A 24,635-nucleotide genomic window follows, 5' to 3' on the forward strand; every position below is an offset into this window, starting at 1 on the left:
TGACCCTGCTGTATTAATGATTATACAGATGTTTACTGAATGACTATTTCTGTTGGAATTACCTTATCTGTGAAATTTTGCTCCTCTTTATTGTAGTATTTATTTACACGTCTTCTGATTTTGAAGTGAAAGGGAAGAATTTGTGTGCACGTATGCCATGATTTCTTAAAATTTAGTTGTTTTTTCTGTTAAGATGGATAGGTAGTCCTGTAGAAGTTAATGGAAAATAACACTGTATCCTCAAATTCTGTACTTGCAAGTGGAGAATGATTTTTTTTTTTTCTTTTAAATCTGTAGAGTTTAGTAAGGAAATCAAATTAGTCTAGGTTTTATGTTTGTTAGTTGAGTTAAGGATACAAGAGGTCTGCTCTGTCATCTTGTTCCATATAATGTTACTAAAAGAATAACATCTCTTCAGATTTTCCATATAGCTAAAATGACTTCATCTTGGGTACAGTTCTCATTTGAAGAAATTAAGTTGTAAGAAAGGTGTATCATTACTGATTTGTATTTTAAATTGCTTTGTATTATTTGGCCTTTGGTAATTATCCCTCTTAGAACCAGAAGAACTAGGACAGGAGTGTCAGTGCTGTTCAACTCAAAGCTCAACTTTCCTATTCTTTCATGTAATATAAGTTTTAGTAATTTACCCTTCTGAACAATTCTAGATTGCCAGTTAAGGAGTACCTGCACAAGCAGACTTGTGTGTTGTTGTTTGTTTTTTTTTTTTTTTTTTTTTTTTTTTTTTTTTTTTTTTTTTTTTTTTTTCCCCTCTCCCCCCCCCTCTTTTCTCCCACTCTATGCAGTGGTGAAGTGAAATAAATCCAGTTCAGTTGGCTAGTATGCTCTGACCACTTTGGAGCAATGAGTCTGTTCAGATGGTTAGTTTATGGAAAAAATATTGAAGCCTAATAGATATTCTTAATTTCTTAAAATAGATATTAGGGCGTTGGCAGGTTTCCTGTTGTAGTGATTGAACTTTTTATGGATGGAAGGAAAAAAGTGTGCAATGATACGTCAAGATAATGCCTCGGCGCACAAATAAATAAAGCAAAAAGTATCTTTTAGTAGAATAATAACTATAGGACTGTTTCAACTAATCTCATGTTAACGGGCTATGAAAATGATAAACCTAAGTTAAAGGCCATGCTAAACAGCATTGGAAAACACAACTGTGCATGGGAATAGTCTTTTCCCATGCAATGGCTTTGATACGAATATGATTATATTATAGTGTTTGTACTTCACAGTTGCTRTTACATTGATAAACCTTTAACAATCTCTTTACAGGATGAATTTTTTTTTTATTATTCCATTATATCATTCTAAGCTGCCAACTCATATATTACTGATTTGTACTCTCATCCTTGCCTTTGCTTTCCTGTTGTTTTATGGAAATGTGTGTTTAAGCAAATTAGGAAGATAGAACAAAAATGACTTTTAAAAATACTTCTATAACATGACTTTTAGAAATACTTCTGTAATACAGGACATGATTCTTTTATTTTGTCATACTATGATCTTGATTTAAATTCAGTGAATTGCAGTCAAGTTCTACTCTGAATAAAGATGGCATGGTGTGGACCTAAACTAATAAGTATGTGTGGAAAAACAAACCAACCAACCTGTATTGATTCCTTTAGCAGAACAACATTAATATATCTGTGCACATAAAATGAATAATTTAGTATATCAGTTAATTGATCTTTTTACAAATACCCATTTCTGAGTAGAAGGAGAGAGAATGTTTCCTCATAGTTTATTTGTCTCATAATGAAACAAAGTAGCAGCATTAAGAATTTTTTCCTGTTTTCGCTGTGAGAGATTTTGAGCATTAATGGAATGCAATTGCACTCTTTGTGTAAATAATTGGAGCTTTGTTGCGTGTATATGTTTTCTTTTGTACAGAAGCTATTAAAATATCAGTTAGACTTGCTTTTAGCCATTGTTAAAACTTGAAAGTACAGTGTGAGCACATTTAGCAAAGTGAAGGTACCCTCTGTTTGAATTGTCTAGTCAACTTTTAAAGTATCTTGCTCACTAAACCCACCAGGGTTTTAGTGATTAACACAAGGAAAGAATATACAGAATTGCTTAATTTGTTTTTATTAAATCCTAAACCCTTTTAAAGTTTTTAATAATAAATTTTTTGCATTCTTTCGCTTATGTTCGGTTTAGTGTTGTCAAGCTAAGGTATCATGATTGCCATATTTGAGCTTTATTGTTGAATAATACGATGTGTTCAATACAGTAAGGATAATGAATCTGCAGCAAACGAGCCGCCTCTTGCCTGTCCCGGCCAGGAGTCTGGCCCTCGCTCTTGCAGGCTGGGTGAGTTGCTCTGGTGATTTCTGCTCCCCTGTCAGGTATCAAGAACGTGCGYGGTTGTACTGGGGAGAGGGAATACGAGCTTTCCAGGTAAGATGATGTGAAGAAGTATCAGGCTGTTTTCTGTCTGGGAAGTGTTTGGATTGCCTTTCATTGCCTCTGTCTGTTGCTGAAAAAAACTCAGTTTCAGGTTTTTGCTCGTCTCTTCTTGTATGTGGATTTTTTGTGGAATTCTGTTCTGCAAATGGTAGTAGCTCAGGTTTCTGTTGCAGTTTTTCCCTTCCCTCCCCCCCCCCTTTTGCGCCGTGTAATAGCAGGGTAATATTGGCCRTCAGGATTTTAAACATCAGCAGGGTCATTTACTAGAATGTTGTAAATGTCACTCCTACCCTAGTAGGGAGGAATAGGAGCAGCAATAACTTGTTCACACGCTCAAGTGAAAATGTCTTGGCTAAAAAAGTATGTTTGTGACCACTACAGCTATAGGAAAATTGTTTTAAATTGTAATCTTAAGTTTGGTCAAGTTTGGTGCAAACTGAGAGGTTAAGCCCCAGTTCAACACAGAAAAACTTCTAATTTGAAAACCAATGTTAGGTTATGTTGAGGTTTTTTGTCTGTTTTAAGCTTTATTACGTAGAGCAAATAGTTATTTCTTTGTTTCAGACAAGTAATTATGTGGAAATGTATTATTTTTGTATTATACAARTATTGAACAGAAATATTTCTTTATAACTAGCATGAAATATTCAGTATGCTTAAAAAGAAAGAGCCCTTTGGAAGTTTTGGGTCAGGGAAAAGATTGTTTGTGTGATGCAGTTTGAATGCATAAATGAGTCGCATATGCATAGTACACCACCAATTTTAATGTCGTGATAGAAGAAATAGAGGAGAAAGCTAGGCATGTGTGTGCTACAGTGGGATAGGAATCCAGATGGAAGCTGCATCTTAGAGCGAGGCAGAATATTTTGTAGGAATGTGAAAAGGCATTAAAGGTCTCTCTTAGGAGGCCTTATTGTAATATTATAAGCGAAGTTGTGTTGAAAATTGAAAACCAGTAACTAAAAGCACATTTTAAAGAAACAGAGGATTTTAATGACTCAGAGAACATTTCTAAGATTAGTAATCAGCAAACCACAAAGAAAATTATCTTGCGATCAGAGTTCTGATTTTTCACTAAGATCTAGAGCCTAGTCAAAGGTAATCCATCTTTTGTTCACTCTACGTATTTTTTCTTAGTTATACTGCCTATCAATTTCTCTCTCTCTCTTTCTTTTTTCTTTTATTTTTTTTTTTAATTTTTTTTAAGAAGTAGTCATAACCAACAGCCTTATCCCCTTGGAAGTTCCTCACTTCTGGAGTCATATCTCATAAAACTTCAGAAAAATATTTCATAGAAATAATTAGTTTGAAAAATCAGCATTGAGTAAATGCTAGCTTGGCTGATAATTGAATGTGGCCTGTCTTCATACCATTGCAGTAGCTATACCATCTTCAAACATTTTTATAACAGAAAAGTTTCTTGTTGATTTGTGGTGTGTTTCTAACCTTTTTGAAGTTTCTGTATGAGATTTTTCCAAAACTATGATCACCAGGGTTTTCCTGCCAAAAGAAAGGGAAAGAATCTTAGTTGGTAACGTTTTCTTTCTGTATTATGTGATATTGTATTTTTCTTTCCACGATTTAATTTGGGTTGGAACATTTCATTATGTAAAAAGGTATGTATAGTTTTCTTTCTAAGTGGTGTAACAACAAGGAAAAAAATAACAGTAAACTGTGTCTTCATAACAAGTTAAATTCCTTTGAAAAGCGTGAGCTTACTGAGAAATAAGGGTATAACTTTTAACAGATCTTCTTTTCCATCACATTTTCCTCTTTCAACTTGCAAGCAAAGTGAAGTCTGCCAGGACAGTTCATTTAGCCTGTGGCTTGCTCCTTTCAGCCCTCTTTCCTGTGGGCAACTGGAGAGCAGGCCACAAGTTAAGTGGAACTTCATGATGATGATGGTGGTGTTTGACTCGGTCCCAGAGGAGTGGTCTGCAGCAATAGTGTTCGAGGCATTTATATATATTCTGAAATATTGTATGCTTTTTTCATGTTCTTTAAAACTTGCTTTTTTCAGTCCCATCTGCCATCTAATATGGCAAAATTTAAATACTGTGGTCCAGTGTTTTCTGTTTAGAGAATCTATTAGTTTTAGAAACTCTGAAATAATTCTATATATATTTAATAGAAATTATAGCATCTTTAGGATAGCATAAATTCATGTCTAAGAGAAATGCTACAGGATAGGTTTTTGGAGAAAAAAAATGCAAGGAACTTTGCTACAATAATTGGATGAAGATTTTTGTATAGATTTAAGTGYAGGTGAGCCAGGATTTCATTCAGGAACTTCAGAATTTGCCAGAAGTGCTGGCCAGTGTGGTCCTTATCTTCTGGGGGATTTCTTCAGAATCCAGAATGTTTTGAGATAGGGAGGACTTTAAAATGATCTTTAGACTTACTTTGTCAGGGAACTGTAAACCAGACCTTGAACAAAGAATGTCATGTACTGGAATTAGCAATTAAGATACTGTTTCTCRGAATCCTTTATGACTAACTTGGGTTGAAGAGTTTGTATCAAAACCCATTAAAAARGTTGTAGAACTGATGTTTAAAAAAGGCAGTAGTCAGGTGAAGGATGAGAACATGTCAGTATTGATTATATCTCATTCTGAAATGCTTATATTTCACATACAATTTTGTTATCAGAGAGGGGATGTTTTAAGATGTATATTTCATCATGCAAGAAAGACAACCTGGCTGCCTACTTACCTGTTTTGGGGAGCATTTCATTATGAACGAACATTAGTATTGACATTCACAGGCATAGAACRGTGGACATTCAACTTAAGAATTTGAGTGTACCTTTACGTAGGCATTTTTGGTGTTTTTGAAATTAAATGCTGCCMAAGATGTATGATCAGGAAACTAAAACAGTACTGCTGAGACAGGCAGTCTGCCATCCATTAGGTGGTGGCCACAGTGTTTGCTTCTGTATTGTCCTGTGTCTGTGTGCAAGCATGAAAATACCTGTGGTTGTGTGGTGAACTTTATGGGAGACCTGATCCTGTCTATTACTAATTTTCAACTAATTTGCAGRTGGGATACTTGTTTATGCCTATCTAGTGATCATGAAACTATGGTCAAAGTTAATATGCTTTTATATGCACTTGCATTTTGGAAGCTTAGCAGTGAATGGGAGTACATGTTGCAAAAAATGCATGATGTTGGCCAACTCTTTTTTTTTTTTTTTTTTTTTTTTTTTTGAGATCTTGAGAAAAGGTAAGGATGTATGGAAACTACATAAGTAATGATAGGATACATACTGTTRTGGGGAGGAACAGAAGGTGCTTTTATGTGAAAGTGTTATCTCCAATCAGAGTACTTGCTAGGGCTGTGTGTACACACAGTTGCACCTAGCAAGCATTTTTAGGTGCTACTACAATAGAGACAAATGTGAACTATAGAATATGGTGCAAGAAATAAAAAGGTGGCTTTAAAAATAGCATGTAGAGGTAAAATATTGCCACTGTTCTTAAACAGTAATTTAATTGAAAAACCTAAAATGATTATAAAGAAATATTATAAATATTATAAAGAATAAAGGAAGCATGTTKTAAGCCAGTGCATTTAGAAGAATGTACTGGATATCTTGCGTTGTCTCTTGAGGTGCAGAATACCATAGTTGCTGCTAGAGTTGTCCTCAGCTTTCTATCCCAGCTGGAAGTCAACTGCTTTGATGATAACAGAATATATCGTACTACCTAAAAATAGTGAAACTACTTATTAATATTTACTTTACATAAACAAGGGTGATACAGAGGTTGAGTATGCTTGTGAATGCTGAGTTGTACAAAAGGGTGCAACCATCTGAGTGAGGATACCTACCCTATGTAGATCACTTACCAAATGGTATGTAGCTTTTTTTTTTATTCATAAATTACAGTAATTTCAAATTCCTAAGCTGAAGTTTGTAATGCCTTAAACAACCAGGTTTATTTAAAAAGAAAAAATGTTCCCAATACTACTGTACTTTATAACATCTTTGTCTTTTTCTATAATTAAGAAAAGTGTTTCTGTAATGTTAATTAGCTAGTAACTGCTGTTTTCAGTATGCTTTAATTACCATATGTTGCTTGATTATATGTTATGAAATAAACTTAAGGTTATTCTAGATTGTTAAACAGTGAGCTAATATATATGACTACTCTATTTAAGATCAGATTTTGCAGGTATGATGCTGGGGACATTGGGAAGAAGAATAGCTAATAATGCGATCTCGTTCTTAGTATATGAGGACTATTTTAAAAATTGCCACCTAGATTTTAAAATTACTATTTGCAAGAAATATCTGGTAAAATACCATGGAAGTACTTTCAATCATATCTATGCATAATCATTGAATATATTTTAGAGATCTAACTCTTAGATGACTTGTGTTTATGTTACTAATAGGCATCCTTTGCTGTCAGTCTAATTCTACATTGTACAGTGCAAAATCCTTGCTTATTACTTGCTACCTCTTAAGATTTTTTTTAAAACTCCTGTTCAGATTAATCTAGTAATAGCTGCATTACTAATAGATAAATTATGTATATGTAATTCTGTCTGTGCATATAATTAAGCACTGTGGTAGTTATGGCACTCTTTAATTGGAAAAATGTGTAAATAACTTGGTGTTCATGGACAGTTCAATATTAAACTTCTACTAAAAGAGTGTTAAATAAAAGGTTGTACTTAATGTTTATATTAATGACTGTTGAGAAAACATAAGTTTAAAAAAAGTAAGCTGTGTTTATAGATGAGATAAAACTTCTGATAAGACAGATATGAGTAGCTTACACCAATGAAAAAGTTGACATAATTTATTTTCTGAGCAGAATTTTTTAGTATTGTAAAATGTATCCTRTAATTTCTTTGTCGTCCTTAGATATTTAAAGTAATTTTTGTATTAGTCATTGACGTAACTGATCTAATGCTGGAAACCACTAAGAATTTTAATATTGTTCTTRTGTAATTGTCTTCATCTCTGGGCTTTGCAGGAGAGGGTGCTTTAAATACCTCATTTTTTTTTTCCATGGTGTTTCTTTCTCAGATTGCTAGAATAAAATCAGTATTTATTTCAATCACTTGTAGATAGAAATAAACAGTTTACATTTTTAGTTGATGCATGACTTTTCCATTTGCTTTTCTAGATCTTAAATTCTAGCTTCATCCCTATTAAATTTTGTGGTTATGTTCACATAGTTCTTCTCCTCAGATCTTCAGGAAGTTCAGTATAAGAAGCTATGTAGTTCTGATCATAAACTCTGAAAATGGTGGAAAATAAATGGAGACAGATCCTGTATTGTGCTGCACTCCCCCCGCCCCCCAGTTTTGATTGTTATCTCTTTTACAGCAATGTTTTCAAAACGACTTCCCCCCAAATATTAACTCTTGAGTAAACTAGCAGCCAATGAATCATGTATTTAAGGTCTTTGTGAGTTTCTCTTTAAAAGAGTTTTTCTTCTGAGGTGGAGTGGCGGTAGGGCTCAACAACGTGGGTGCCTGGGAAGATAAGTTCAGCTTAGGGCCCCCTCCTCCCCCCTCCCCAGTGGCCTAATAAAATGTGGCATTTTAAGTGCTGTAGAGAGCGGCTCAATTGTGGCTGCTGCTGCAGTTAACTGAGTGCTTAGGAACACTGAAGACAATTTTGTTTATTCAAAGAAAATAACATTTGTAGACACAAGAACTTTCTTTTTGTAAGATGTAACATGTCCCTTATTTTACAATTTGTGCTGGACATTGGGGCTTTAGTATGGGTAGGACCTTCTGTTGTTTCTTTTAAGTTGACTGCATTTTACCGTAGTGGCTACTGTTTTAAGTATCAAAGCCTCACTCACAAGTCRCTAGATGGCAATTACCTTTTTCTGTTACTAACAGGATCAACAGTAAGTTCAGTTAAATACTCTTGGTGGCATTTTTATGTGTAAAGTTGCAAGTCTTCTGAACTTTTCAGTCATCAACTTGTGTTTTTGTATAGTTAGCGATTTTTCAGAACTGCATTTTAATGCTTTGCGTATACTTTGAAAATATAGCAACAAGAATAAAGTATTTCTAAAGTTACACAGACAAACTTTACAGAGCTATTTATGTAGGGAGTGGGAAAGAGAATCTTTACAGGGGGAAAGGAAGTTTAAAAAAATACTGCTATTAAAATAGCAGGCAGTGAATAACTGAGATTTTAAAACATTTTAATTTAACTTGTATTTAAGGATGATAAGAATATGAATGAATTTAAGTCTTTTAAGTGAAAAGATTTTCAAATGTAAAGCTCTTGTGTCTGTGACTGTACTTGTGGTTATTTTGGTGGTTGTTTGAGACATTTAAGGGAAGGAAAAATGTTTATTTAACTCTAAACAGAGGGAATCAGGTTGAGAATTGGGAACAGAAGGAAAAAAAAACCCTTTAAACTCCCTCTGATTATGATTATCATGAAACCGAGCTTTGCTTCAAGATTTTAACCAGTGCTATGCTTTCATAATGTAGTTGGTATTTATTTTCTCAGATTTAACTGTTTTGAATTTATTAGAAGATGCCTACAACAAGCTGGATCCATTAATAAGTAACTTACTGGTGGCATTATTAAACTCAGTTATGAGAAGTTTAATTGGAGTTTGATTCCATCGTTTTTTTCTTGACAGATGTTGAAAATAATGTAGTAAAATTGGTTTTATACTGACTTTTAGGAGGCAGATATTTGTTCAAAAGCAGTCGAGGAGTGCAAAGATCCATGCCAATATTCAGAATTCGTATTTCCCGTGAATGGAAGGTTGTGATAAAATGGTACATGGTGTGTTTTCATTGCCTGTTGAAAGACTTTCATGCAGTTAAAATAAGCATTTTGATGGTGGTTGAATTAAGAGTTTTTGTCAGTCTCTTCTCATCATGGATGATTAGACTAAAACGTCTGCTTGTCTTGACTTGAGATCACCACAGCTTCAGATAACATGCTTTGTGATTGAAGGTCGAAATATTTTGAATTCTAATAGGCTGCCAGATGAATTGCTTGAAATAGACTGTAAAATTTCAAGGCTTCCTTTTCCATCTGCTGTGAAAAGAACCATTGGGAATGGTTGAGCTTGATGATCATAGAATTACTGGATGGTGATTCTAAAACCCTCAAAGGGAAGTTGCTATGGAGATCTAGTTCCAAACTGTGAAATGATTCACCTTTGAAAGGCTTCAGGGTCTGAGAAGCTGAACACATCATTGTTCAGGTGGTCATTGGTTAGGAAATTGCTGGTGCCTGTGTAATCAGCACTCCTGTGGTAGTTAACGATCTAAAAAGGTTTGTTCTGAATGATGTGGGACAACAGCAATGTGCATAAGATGGCTTCTCTCAATCATAGTTTGCTCAGTCTGGTGCTTGTAAAAAATACAGTGAGCTAAATGGCAGAGAAATGAACTGCTTCATTGAGGAAGTCTTTTAAAAAAACAATTTTTTTTTCTGTGATGGATTTGACATCTAAAGTAAAAGGAGAAGAATCTTTTCAGCTTGAAGAGCTGTGGTTAGATGTTGCAAAAGTATCACATTTATATATTTATTTTGCAAGGAGCAGAATGGTGAGGCTGCGTGTTCATGTTTATTTAAAGTAGTAGTAATGTTGGAAATGGAAGATTTCTACTGCGTCACAGCTCAGGAACATGATTAGGTAGCCTATGTTTGTTTTGACACCCCCTCCCTCCCCCCAAAGAAGTTTTGGGGCCCACCAGGCCCTGTGCTCAGTTATGGGAAAAAATCAACCTTGTATGTCCAAGATCGAAGTTAACAAAAGCATACGCTTCCTTTCATAGTTCCTAACTTACTTAAATGTTTCCGGGACAGTGAAAAGGAATAAACTTAAACTGTTCGCATGCATGTATAGAGCAATGCGTTTTATCAACTGTTATTAAAATTTGCCAGCAGATTCTTAACTAACCCCGAAAATTACACACATCTAATGTGCCTTTCCAAGGAAGGCAGAAGGCATTTGTTCACTGTACAGTAAGTTAGTGACCACAGCTGTCAGTACCTAATTCAACATAAAACTGATGTTTGATATTAGATTCAGATAAAGTAGTTTGTATTATTATTTCTTGAGTGTTTGTTGAGTAGTGTCTCTTGTCATAGTTTCTGTTAATGGGATTTAGTAAAGAAGAGATTGGTGGCTACTAGGTGGTGCCAGATAGTTACAGAACACGACTGAAATTCCGGGGGCTAATTGTCACTGAAGCAAAATGTTATTAGAAAGAAAAGCARGGGAGTTAGGGACTACTTCAGTGAAATAATGTACAGAAGGAGGAGTTCTGTGCTTCTTGTGGAATAACTAGTCAGCCAGCCTTTAGCAAGTAAAATGCTCAGTTTTCTGTTGGGAGAGTGGTGGTTTGTTTTTTTTTTTCCTTTTTAAGAGGAAGGGGCTAACATCTCAAGTAATATGTAATTATTGAGTTTTGTCTGTTACTTTTTACATCCGGATTTGAGCATTGAACAGGAAGCACTGCAGACTCAAGTCAAATAAGATGCCAATTGTATATTACGATTTATTTTAAGTATTTCAGGTGCTTTTTGAGAAAGATCACTTAATTTCTTGTGGTTCCCAGGCTGCTCTGTTATGGGAGGCTCTCAGAACTGACACATCACCGTAAAGCTGTTGAAACGTGATTACTGCATGTACAAAATGTGTGAAGAACAAGCTGCCTCTCCATCACCTAAAGTGTGGAGTGTTTTTTTTTTTTTTTTTTTTTTTTTTTGTTATTGTCTATGGGACTTCTATTAATAGAGGTTAGGTAGAACTTTTTTTAAAAAATTGAATTGATTTTCAGTGGTGCCATCCAGATGAACTGTCACTACTATTTTTTCTCTTAAGTTTATGTATTACATTATGAATGTGGACCAAAATATCCAGAAGGAAGGTTGTATGAAKTGACAAGTATTTTTATAAGGTAAATTTACTGAGATGGCTTTTGCTTTTGTTTTTAAAGATACTTTATTCACTTAGCAATCTAGCACTTCCTCACTGGTGTATTTAAGCCATATATTTATGCAGGGGCACTGATCAAATGGTTGTTCAAGTCTTCATTAATGGTCATTTACATTATATTATGGTTCTTCCTGATGTTACRTTTACTCTACCTCAGCTTCATAGTGCAATGTAATAGCTCCTCAAAAGAAAAGCATTCAGATATATAGAATATAGTTCTTATAACATGTGAGGAACTGAATTTAAACACCTTCTAAATATCATTCTTTTTCTAAGAGCTCAGCTATACTTTTTATAAACAATGATGAATAAATCATTAAATCGGTTTAAAAAATATATATATTTTAAATTGCACAATCCATATTTGATCCCATTTGTGTAAAGCATTGCAAGGAAAAATCTGACAGTTTTGTATGACTCGTTGTTTTGACATAATTATAACTATAATTTTAAGTTTCAGAATATTTAGGAACAGTTAGGTAACCTGTTGTAGCTGAAAACTTTACTGAGTTTTGTCTAGGTATTTCTATAGCTTAAGATACTACTTTAAATACTTTTGAAGAGAAGATGCCTGTTGTTTTTCTTCTTTTTATACCCTTCATTCGTTTATACCATTCACTGTTATTTTATGTTCTATGCTGAACTGTTGACTCTGTTCATTATTTTGTGAAGACTAATAACCTTTCTTGTTGAAGAATGCGCAACAGAGTGAGTTGAGCTGGCTTTACGCAGCAGCCAGGATAGACTTTGTTGCAGCATTAAGGATTTGAAGCCGTTCAGTAGAAGTACAGGCATGGTAACCGTTATGCAGTGCTATATCAAAATCAATGAAAGCTTCAGGGTTTAAGTGTTTTTTGATATCTCTGCATCTTTGACATAGTCAATCTGTGACCCAGATATGTAGTAAATATTTTAATTGTTAATGGGCAGTTTATCTGGTCATTTGAGGCCAGATAAAATTGCTCCATGGGTTTCTGCTGTTGGCTAAGAGTTGCTGTTCATGACCTGTGTAATTATATTTTCTTAAAAAGGCAGTTATTGTTAGCCATTACTTTTCTTATGCTGACTCTCAAGGCTTCCAGTTAAGAGTGACAAGATAGAGCATGGCAGTATGTAGTCATGAAGTAAAAGACTCTGCCCAGAAAGAACTCCAGTCAAAAAAAGGGGAGTAAAATACAGCACATAGCTGCAAATGATGATGATGGTGCAAGTAATGTGAATGTACCATCGGGTATGTGTGTGTGTGTGTGTGTATATATATATATATATATATATGTATGTATATATATATATATATATATATATATATGTATGTATATCGGAGTGTAATTCATAACTTCATTTCTTCAATAATAACAATCACTGAAAGCCAATAGTGAATTTGAATTTAGTTGTCACTATATGTGAATGTTGTAAATGTTTGCCTTTGGTGACTTTGGGCATATGYTGCAAATCGATAATGCATGGAATTCTTGTGTTGGTTGCTGCTGAATCTGAAATCTTTGGCAGTTGTCTTCGACATCGTTGTCTTGAATAAAGATGGCATATTTTGTGTCTCTCTTCCCTAGAGATTACTTGAAAGGGTTGGGTTTGCCAGGGTGCYGGAAGACACCTGGTGGGGTTAATTTTAGGAAGGATTTCCTCTGAGTTGTTTGTTTCTGGAATGATGGTAAAAGGCAATGCCTTAATTTTCATTCTTCTCTAATTGCTTTGCAAAATAATTCTGGTTACAAACTCTTTTTTTGTACAGTGTAGACATGACCAGATTGCAAGTATGTGAGTTCTGTTCTGCTTTCAAGTAGAAGCACTGCCTGCTCTGAGCAGCCTGGATCTGTGGTGCAGGGCGGCTGGGTAAAAGTTGCATAGTAACTGTTGTGGCCAGATGTTCCTGAGAGTACTGTGCTTTATGTAAGTGATGCTGCCAGCAAGCGCACGCGAGGGCAGGTGGAGATGCTCCCTTGTTACAGTTAGTTCTCTTTCATGACTTCTATGCAGAAAAGGAAGGGTTTTCAGTCATTAGAAGGGCAAATAAAATAAAGCAAAATACTGCTGAGCTCAGGTGGACTAGAGTGCTTGTCTCTGAAACAAATGTTAACATTCTTCAGTCTCTTTGGATTTTTGGAAACTTTGCAATGATCYGGGCTAGGCTGGGTTCCAAACTCCCGTGTTGTTCCAATTGACACAATTGTGTTTTGGAAAAATCGGAACAAAGAGGCGAGTTCTTTTAAACAGTTCGTGGTATGCCAGCCATCTCAAGTTTTGCACTGTCTTGTGATAGTGAATCCATGCGAATTACTGCATGATGCAACCCTGGACAAAGTGTGTTACAAGTTTGTATGAATATCCCRGTGAAGAGTAACCAAAGAATCTTTCCCAAACACTGTATGGTGGGCAGTGCAGTGATAGTATTTCAAATATACAATCAAAGGCAGTCAGAGTGAGCCCCTCTGCAAATGGAGGCATGAAGGGCTCTAAGATTTATTCTTTTGGATTTCAAATAATGTTCTTTACCCAGTGTGACCAACTTGATAGCAAATCTCAGCAGGTAGAAGGTTTTGCCTGTGGAGTGTTGACTACATCCCAGTGGTGCTAGGATGAAAGAGCAATGGCAGGTAAACACATTCTGCATTAGAAATAAATCACTAATATTTGTCATACAGATTCAAGTGTAAGGACTCTGGAACAGGATTTTATAGATAAAATCACTGGAACTATTTTCTTGGTAACATACTTTTTTTCGATTAAAACTGCTTCTACTAAGATGAGAATTGTGGTTTCTTCTGCTAACTTATATGTTCTTAAGTGAATTACTTTGTCTTAGTTTTTCAATGAAGGTTATACTTCTCATACCTAGTATTGACCTTGTGAAGTACTTGTTCGACAAGTACTTTTATGCAAATATAAATTCTTTGTATGCTCAAGAATTTGAAACTGCAGTCACCTTATAATCCTGTATTGCTGCTACACACTCTTATTCAGCATGTGCTGGTGCAAAAATAGGCTTTTTTTTTTTTTTTTTTTTTTTTTTTTTTTTTTTTTTTTTTTTTTTTTTTTTTTTTTTTTTTTTTTTTTTTGTCAAATAATCCTGATAGATTTGAGTGGGTTTCTGTTCAACTGCTGTTTTAGACTTTGGGGAAAGGTGCTTGATTTGCACTCTCTTGACTAGTGCAATATTTGTGCTCAGCAGGGTAAATGTAGCTGCTTATCTTTTTATATGGGTAAGTATTGAATTTGAGTCATAATATAGCACAAGTCAAGAGAGCCCAAAGCAACTTTTGCTGTCCTGTGAGTGTGCAGCCATATGGCATGCATAAGATATAACGCTGTGTTCAAAGTAATTAGTGCTACAACTTGTGTTCTGAGCTGTTTTTCTGTTACTGAAAATCATTTAAACTTAAGAATAAAAACAAGTATTTTAATGGGAATTAAAGCCTTTTCGTACACTAGTACAGTGCAAGAAAAATAAAATAATTATTGTCACAGTGACTGCTTGCATTTTAAATAAATTTATACATATTATTTAAAAAAAACTAGTTAACTTTAAAATATGTAAGTTTTCTTGTCATTTAGGGTTCTGTGAAGCTGATCATCAAGAGGGTTGCAAATCATTGGCGGTTTCTATTTTCAGAGTTCCACATCCCAGAGTAATTTGCTTTAATTTCACCCAATTTAACCTATACTTCACACCATCACCATTCAGCTTTAATAGCTATGTTCTATGCATAAGAAAAGCAGATAAATGTCCACAATTAGACTGCAAATGATTACAACTAGTTAGGGCTTTATGAAGACAAAACTTAAAGGGCTGTGGCACAAAACAAAGCCACAAAAGACGTCTGAAAAAAATCTTTCTTTAGAAGTCAAGATTTACTATAGCATTTTATTTAATGTGTTTTGTACTTGATTTTGCTTATGTTGAAGATATAGGCAGGTACACTTTCTTAAGCTGAAAAATATTCTGTTTAAGGAATATTTGGTTTGTGTTATAGGTGATTAATTTTGCTTGAAATTAGCTAGCAAGGGAAAACATACTAAACCTGCTTGATTTATTGATTCTTTGTTAACACATGCCACATTTAAGAAACTGTRTAACATGTTGACTCTGACAATATTCTCTTTGCTCTTCTAATCCTGATTATGCATAGTAAAATAKGCAATTGTCAAAGTTTAATACATTTTATAACATTATGCATACCTGAGTCACAAATGATTGTATCTTTTTCCTTGTAAGTCTTCGTAATGCTGGTGATAGCACATCATGCCAGTCTAAATATAGATTTTATATCTATATATATAAATGTATATATATACACACATATATTACATTACTTGGCCTTGTTTCTTTTCATAGCTTAAAGGAATATCATGCTTCTATTGGCCTTCCTTCCCCCCACGAGCCAAGGTACCCTGTTCTGTTTCTTTTTGTCCCCTCCTGCCCTTCCTGCCCAGAGGCATTTGTTTCAGTGCGGCTGATGGTATATATTCGTATTGTGAGATACTGAATTGGTCTGTAACTAGCAGCTCTTTTTGGTAATAGCTGCTGAAGGTCTACCAGAGAGGAAGTACAAGTATCCTTATTATTCTTTTCTAGGTCTGTGTTTTTGTTCTGTTATTAAATGTTGTCTTACTGCTTGTTCACAAAAAAGAATTGGTCAGTTCAGTAAATGCCAATGGGAATTGCAGCTTGTGATGCAGTTCAGATTCTGATCAAATTGTAAATATCCCTTTTAATTACTTACTGCGTAACACATAGCACAGTTGCTTACCTTTTATAAATGAATATAGTACCAAAATGCTGATGTGGGGTGCTTAGTGTTAGCCAAATATTTTGTTCAATTTTGCTTTAAGGATAAGGGTAATTAGAGAAATGAAGCAACTCATATACCAAATATAAATTAATCTTGAAGATATGTATTAATTTCCATAATTGCAATTAGGCCCAGAACAAGGTGAGTAGTGTTATTTTGATTTGGTTTTTAACATCTCGATGGCAGCTTGGAGCAGAAAAAACAATAAAGTTTAGGCTATAGGCAGTTTCGTTTTTGTGTCAAACTAGTTTTATATGCTATATCATAAAACTTTCAGTCCAATCAGCAACTACATTTAAATACTGCAAATTGTGGCAGCAAAACAATAATTCTGCTGATTAGCCCCTTTCCATTTCTTGTAAGTGAACTGTTTATGCTGTTGAGTACCTTTTGAAAAAAGAAAAAGCCAAAACAGCCTTGATTAGTCAAGGAGTAATTGGATGACTTGATTTTAGCAAGAGAATGAATTGGTTGATGATAGCCTGTAACTAAGTGTAGTGGTTCTGTTCGGATGAATACATAACATACAGTCATCAGATCTTGACAGGTATAACATAAGCAATGCAAAAATCTCTGGAGGCTGAGAGGTGAATTTTGTCAAAGAATTTTGAAGCTGATTCTTGAAAGAAATGGAAAGAAATGTGCATGCCATTAGATGATACTTTTTAAAAGGTGACATTTGTTACTGCGTGCTGTATACATATTTATCTGTTGTTACTTGTGCATGTGAAGAAAGGAAAACGTAGTGTGTGGCCTGGTTGCCATCAGGACTTGACAAATAGGCAGTTCTGCTCTTCCTCAGAGGAAATATCCATGAGTCCAGTTTCATATCTTCTCCAGCTGGTCATGCTGTTTTCCTGATCTTTGTTATCCAGTATAACTTGAAAGTGAAGTGACAGAGCCAGCTATTACTGCATTACTTCTTTAGTGCATCTTTTAAAAGATTTTTTTTCCCTCCTGTTATTGTATTTGAACTTCTTTAAATAAGTATCATTGCTAGGTGGATTCACCTTAGAGATCTGCAGGCGCACTGACTGCAGTAACAAAGAGCAGCACCCCATGCAGTCTTTTCTACACTTTTTCTGGCTGTGGATAAAAGATCCAGACTGCTTCATCACACTGGCCCCAAAAGCCCAAATAATGTGCACAGCCAAAGGTAAATCCTTATCTGAAATCAAGGAATCCTTTAGACTCGGGCCCACAGCAAGAAAAGAGTGAACTGGACACGGCAGCCATAATTTCCAGCCTCCTCCTTTCTAGTAACTTCAGGTTAGGTAACTAGCTTCGGTGCTGTTAGAGTTGCAAAATGAATGCTCGTGATGTATTATGGTTTACTCCTTTCCTATCTGAAATATTTCGCTTGTTTTAACAACAATATCTGCATGCCACTAAAACGTGGGCTTTTCCTCGGTAGATCTATATACTTAAGACAAGCTCGATTCTGTAGTCTCTGTATTTTTGCGCCAAAGGAAGTATGAGGAGTATCTCTTCCTACTTCAAATGCAGATCCATCAGCATTTTCATAGGGATTATTTTTAAAAAACTCATAGCTAAGATATTTAAAATGTGGAAGAAAAGAGGTGGATTCCATTCTAACTTCCTTTTGAAAGGATGACTACTATAATTCTCATGGGGGACGCTGGATACAAGAAGAACCATAATCAGTTCCATAAATACCAATTACTGATTTTAGCTTCCCAGATGACCTTTCTGTATCGCTGTACACTTAATTCATCCACTGTTAATTCATCCACTGTTCTTACTTGCATAAATCAGATTTTCCAAAATTGTATCCTCCACATCCCATTTTCTGATAAATGCCTTGGAGAACAGGGGCATCACTTGATTTCTCCCCCTCTGCCCTGCTGTGTGTTTTCAGTTAGATCTCTTCTTTGTTGACAAGGAGATGCTGCTTTGGGAAGGTCCTTGAGTTGATGTGTATTTGATATATATATTAATATGATGTCTGTGTAATGTATGTTTTTTTTCTCCATGTGTTAAACTGTTTCCTTTTTTCTCTTACAATAGAATTCTGTAGTCTTCTACAGAAGAAAGATGGCAGTCTAGGAGCATAGACATAGTTTAGCTGTAGGAAGTGGATGAAAGTGAGGTGATGTAGCTTGGATAACATTTGAGATATCTTGAATCATTCTCTTCTAAGAGAACATGCAAAAGCAAATGCAGTTGACAAAGACAAGGAAAGAAAAGTAGATTTTCATGGAATTCGAGAAGGTGGTTATCCATAGTCTCTGGAGGATGCAGTGATATAACTAGTTTGGGGAAAAAATACTAAACATCTTTTTTATTAGCATTTTTTTCTGGAAATCATAAGTAAATAAAATAAAATGCTATTGTTAGATTATTTTTTGCTGAAATTCCAGAATATCACAGCATCTTTGTTGTAAATTTTTTTTTAGAAAGAAAGTTTGAAAAACTGAGTTTTTCATGGAAACTTCCTCTCCTGGGAGGTATTAAGGAGTATTACTTAAAAGAGAATTAGTTTGAACTATCTGTCTTCTGAGAAGATAGTATTTTCTAGAAGGGTTACTGGCAGAAGTATTGGGAGTTCCAAGATGGCATAAAGCCAGTGAAACCAGATTTATGTTACTTGCTGCTTGTTTCTGCTTTGGGAGCTAGACCACAGCGCTCGGCAGTTGGCTAACCTGACGGGTGCAGGTATGCTGCAGAAGGGTTGCATAGACTTGCTTCAGACCTCAGAAAGATCCCTTGTATGTACCAAATACAAGGAAGTTGAAACCTCTTGTCTGTAAGATGATACACATCTGTATTTGAGATTCATCATATTTAAATATAGCCCATAATTGGAATGAATTTTACCTTTGATAAGTGACTGTATGTGTTTGCTCTATTTTTTTTCATGACTATCTCATACTAGTTATTTTCATCTCTTCTAAATGCTCCTTTAGTATGATTTAAGGAAAACTTCCCCCTCTCATGTTTCTGTGAAGCTCTGTCCATCTAGTGGTCAGCCTGCTGTCAAAATTAAACTATTGGGTTTACTTTCCTCCCTCTTACTGTTGTTTTTACTTGCTGATCCTTTTGTAATCACTGAGGTTAGTGTCAGCATTTCTTTGTTGATGTTTATCTTTCATTTTCTCTTTTCATAGAGCTRCATTCTATAAACTGTGTCTGATATTTTGGCATGACACCTAAAGTAGTCTTATGTGTTGCTCCAGAAAACTGAAATTCTCATCTGTTTGGCTGTCATTGCATCTCAGTTTATTGTTACATCCTCCCATCCTCTCCTCTCCTTCCCATTCAACATACTTTAGTGGGTGGTTCTTATTTTCAACAAGATTCTTTTCAACATGATGCTAGATACCAGCTATTTATCTTCACTCAAAGTTCAAGGCTTGTTTCCACCTTGCCTATCTCCTTGTTTATCGTGCAAATGTTGCCACCTATCTTTAACTGGACAGTGATGCCATTCTCTGTMCTCCAGTCATTGTATTTTAAAATAGAGCCTTTGAGCTTTATGTTTTGTTGCTCTTTATGCTAAGGAAATCATACCATGTTCCCTAACAGAGGGGAGTTAAAGATCTTGACTGACGAATTTTAGTCACTAATATAGCACAGGCAAAGAGGCATATTAATAAATAGGAATATACTGTTAACAAACTCTATAAAGTAATATTTAGAGATTAATGTTGTTATAGTTCTTTTCATCTTCACAGAATATAAATTGCAAATARTACACACTCACCTTCTGATATGTCTGATTTCTTGAATCAGTTTTACAACTGCTTTTTTTAAAAATATTATTTTTTTTTACATGGACTATGCTTTATAACCAGGGACTGGGTAAAACATTATTTTAATTATCTAACTTTGTTAATTTCTCCGAAGTTGGCTTTTCCCTTTTCCAGGAGATTTCTTTTCTCACACAGAGCCTAATTCTTAAGGTTACCACCAATTCCTCTTTCTGAGATCCTTGGATGAGCCGACATTCATTCAGGTCTGCAGGCCACAATGGAATTCTTTGCAGTATTAAAGGTGATTTGTGGCAGTCTGTCATTACAGACTGGGCTTGAGGCTGGCATAACAGCCACGTGGGAGCCTGCATAGGTACTGAGATGAAGTTACAGCTAAGGTTCTCCAGTCGTTGTAGTCTGTCTTCTCACATGTGTATCCTCGTGTGCACTCCCGCTTTTGCTTTCTCGCTATTTCGCTCTCTGTTTGCTCTCCTGCTTTCTTTCTTCCTCTCCTGCCCGCTCACTCTTTCTTGCTCCTTGGATACCCCTTTGTCTTGCTTTGGGATGTCTTTGAATCACCGGTCAGAGGCTTCTCTGTTTTAAGTTGATAACTGAAATCAATATTGCAAAACCCTGAACAAGAGATTCACAAGTAAAGCTTAATGCCTGTTGCTTATCAAGAACTCTCTCTCAATTTGTGCCTAAACCTGAACATTTAGTCCAGTTTGAGGGCTTTTGTGTGAAAAATCTTATACCTGCACATTTTCTTACAGATTGTGATTGTCTCAATAGGAAGAGATTTACGTTTATTTCCACTAAATATTCCTGATGTTCCTGTTCTAAATCTTGCCATGATTAGTTTAATTGATTTCCTATTTATTTAGAAGGCAATTCTATGAGGATAGGTTGTGTTCTTTCCAAGTAAAGAAAATGTGCTTTTCCTCTAAATGTAGCATTGAAAATTTAAGCTTGAAATCCACTATTTTAATGCAACATGCAACTGGTCTCCATTTCTTCCATGAGAAGAGTCAAGAAACRGGTGATGAGGAGGCAAAGCTGAATTGTTACATAGAAATGGGAGATCATCAGCTTCTTGGAGAGACTTCTCCTTACTTGACGAAGCAAATGCCTGGTGCCAGAGACGGTGGTCTCATCACCAGTGCTGCCAAAACCAACTGCAGCGTAGCTGCTGATGTAGTCATGAGGAAGACTGACAGGTGGAGAAGATTTGAAGAAAAACTTTAATAGAATACTTCAAATATCCATGGGTTAAAAGGCTGAGAAGAGAACAAAGGTGAAACATACTGTTTTATTTTTAGAGGGATGGAATAACATTGAAGTAATCGTTTTTGGATAAAYAAGCAACTCTTATTTTCTGCCCTTGATGCAAAAAGATGATGTAGACAACTCCCGAATGTATTATCTACATACTGACTGGTAACACTTTTTTTTTTTTTTCTTAATACAAGGAGGAAAGATAGGTGCACCAACTTTGCACCACTTTAGCTGCATCAGTGCTACTCATCTGTCAAGAAGGCTGGGCAGGTGGAGGGGAGTTCTCCTGTGTCTGTACCCTAACATCTTCCTACTTCTTGTTTCTGTTCAGTACTTCCCTTGTAAATTAGAACAGATTTGTAGTGTACTGTCTCCTTCTCTTAGTTCATCCAGGAGCCTATGTCCCATTGCTGGGTTTGGCATGCTGGTGTGGAGGTGAGGAAGGCAAAGGGTACTGTCTCTGCTTTACTTGCCTTGTGTCAATATGGATTGGTGTGGTGGGTTTCCATTTACCAGAGAGCAGCCAGTTCTCCCTTCACTTCCAGAATTGCAATTCAGGATTGCATCTGTCGCCAGGGTGCTTTTCTTCATTCCAGGAGAGCTCTTGGATGGTCTTCAGAGTGAGYGAGCTGGCAGGAGGAGAGGAAACTTTGTGTAGTCATGTTTTCAGACTTTTCATAATTTTATGTGAAAATGATTTTGACATCTGATTGCATTTGAACAATGTTTTTAACCTATGTGCCAAGTGTTTTGATGTAAAATATCTTTTCTAAAACCACTGTTTTCAGTAAGTTAAGAGGAAGGACTGTATTTAAGATATGCATGACAGAAGAATACTGACTTCTGATTTGTCAGTAGAATTAAGGAATTGCTTGTATTTAGCCCTTTTCTGTGTTACATTTAGTACAAGAAATGCATTGTTTTTACTCACTGTAAAATCAACTTTGTTAATATTAAAATAAGATTCTTCTCATAGTCTGTTTCTCATGCATGTCTCATGTTACAGGATTTATAAGGTGTGCAAATATTCTGAAAATTGATCTAGGAATAAATAGTAATCTAAATTGTTAATAAATATTTTTAAAATATCTATTGATTTAAAAACTTTTTTGGTGATGCTGCTTATGTGATTATTTAAATCCTAGTCGATTTATGTTGCCAGATTGTCTTCAGAAGGGCATGAAGTCAGCACACATGCTTCAGTAATATCTGGTTGTTTTACCCTTATGTTTCCAGTTGGCAATTTGAAATTATGGCTTCAACTGCACTTTAAATATGTGATAATAGCATGTGTTTCTAATAAGGGCCAGCACCATTTTGTTCAGATAGTGTGAATGGTTGTCACTCATATATGACAAATGCACCTTCATCTGCTTCTTTGATGGCCCCCTAAAAACCATACCCTCAAATCAGGCCGATGAAATTAGCTGCTGTGTAAATTGTGTGTCTGAGTGGTTCATTATCTAATCACCGTCAGAACCACAGTGATAAAGTAGATTGAAACAGGGAAGAGGTCTGCCAGATGATTTCAGGCCTTTTTTTTTTTTTTTTTTTTTTTTTTTCCCAAACCCTGTTTCCCTTGGAAACACTAAGAGTCATTCAGAACTTCAAATTCTTTGTCTACTTCTTGTTTTATTTTTTTTTTCTTAATGTGTGAAATTGGTGAGCCAGTGAGGGTTACAAGTATGACTTGTAAGGTTTTTCTTTCCATGAGTCTTTTAGTCATTACTCTATGTATTAAAATACTTAACAGTTACAATTTTGATTTGTTTTGCCATGTTTGCTACTGCTAGGAGGATAGGTAATAGTTTTCAGGAAGGTGCTCTAGTCTGTTCCTACTTAGAAAAAGAAAAAAAAAAAGAAACTTTTTAAAAGTGCTAAACTTGTTGAATGCTTTCCTGAAATGGCAAAGTATTATGATTTGTAGGTACCTGTATAGAACTTTGGGTTTGAGAGTTAATACATAAATTAACATATTAAAATTGTGTGGTATAAAATGCTTCAGGTAACACTTGTGTACTGGCAGTAGGACAGACTTACTGACTTTTTCGTCTCAAGTGACTGTGACACTTAATAGTTTGTAAATATATATATATATATTTTCTGTCTTTTTTTGGCTTAATATGTAATTCAAGTGTTCTTCTGTTTTAGGAGCGTTTGAAGATGATGATATCACTCATGTTGAAGGAAGTGTAGATCCTGTTCGTGACATTGAAATAATACATGAAGAACTTAGACTTAAAGATGAGGAACTGATCTTGCAGGGTATAGAGAAGCTAGAAAAAGTAGCTGTGAGAGGAGGAGACAAGAAATTAAAACCCGAATATGTAAGTAAAAAAAGCAGTAGGCCATTAAGCATACTGCGTTGCGTTGATTTTTTTTTTGGTATTGTTTCATTTGTGATCTCCTGCGTGCATAATGCAAAAGACGACTCCAATTTTTATCTATATTTTAAACTAAGTGTTATRCTGAGTTGTAAAATTATTACAATAGGCTATTTGCTTTGCTGACAGCATAAGATTACACTGATAAGGCTAATTTTCTTTTGTTYAACTCCTTAGTTTCATGCTGACACACTGTTCATATGAGATTCACCTATGCTTCATCAAACTTGCTTCGAAGGTTTAGCTTGATTTCAAAGTTCAGTAGTTGCTTCTGAATTATTCCTGTTGCTAAGCTTTAATCTGATGTTGATAATTTGGTTCCTAGTAGCCACCAAGTAAATACTTTTTTTCTGGATAACCTGCTGTGGGTGTACTTCATGGCTTTCAGTGCATGTTAAAGAGAGGCTGCTAGTTAAAATTAATTTTGAATGTTGTTGGAAAGAGCTGTTTGTATGAGCTTAGTTATGACTGGGTAGTAGTAATGTCTTTTTGTGGAGTAGAAATATGTAATAGTTATTGACACATACATATATATGTATGCTTTTTTTTGTGTGTGTGTGTATATATATATATATATGTATACAAGGATGGGCTAAAAAAACCCCAAGGAATGACTGGAGATATGAATTACAAACATAAGATGGCAAACTTACTTTGACAGCTTATACACGCATAATATATATTATACACATAGTATATATACACACATAGTGTATATATATACACACACACACACAAACGGTTGTTCAACTATCACTTGACTCTTGAGTCTACTATGCTTTGCCACTAGTCTTCATTAATATTCTGCTGATACTTCTGGTGGTATACAAAGCATATTTAACTGTTACAACAGCATGCCCATTTGGAAAGAGACTATCTGTGCTTTGCAATTAAGATGTAAAAACTATTGTTTTCCCACCTGGCATTTTAGATAACAAGTGATAAGAAAAACATTACAATATCAGTACTGGTGTTTTCTWTTTATTAGTATTGAAATACAAAAACAAATTTGCTGTCCCTAGCTGATGTTTGAAGAATAAGAAGTGGAACTGAACATCTCTCTTGAAGATGTTCATCTTTGTGACG

At 35.1% G+C, this 24,635-nt stretch overlaps 1 protein-coding gene across 1 annotated transcript in view; it reads left to right on the forward strand.

The window, feature by feature from the left end:
- The window catches only part of OLA1 (Obg like ATPase 1), a 104,553-nt gene that overhangs the window by 27,169 nt on the left and 52,749 nt on the right, over positions 1 to 24,635 (forward strand). Inside the window, exon 3 of the mRNA XM_085322806.1 lies at positions 23,317 to 23,492. Within this exon, the coding sequence (XP_085178932.1) occupies positions 23,317 to 23,492 (176 nt within the window). The remainder of the gene's footprint in view (positions 1 to 23,316; positions 23,493 to 24,635) is intronic.

Source organism: Rhea americana, unplaced genomic scaffold (genome assembly GCF_003343005.1).
Source record: "Rhea americana isolate MKP2758 unplaced genomic scaffold, rheAme1 scaffold_12, whole genome shotgun sequence".
In the NCBI taxonomy this organism is placed as follows: Eukaryota; Metazoa; Chordata; class Aves; order Rheiformes; family Rheidae; genus Rhea; species Rhea americana.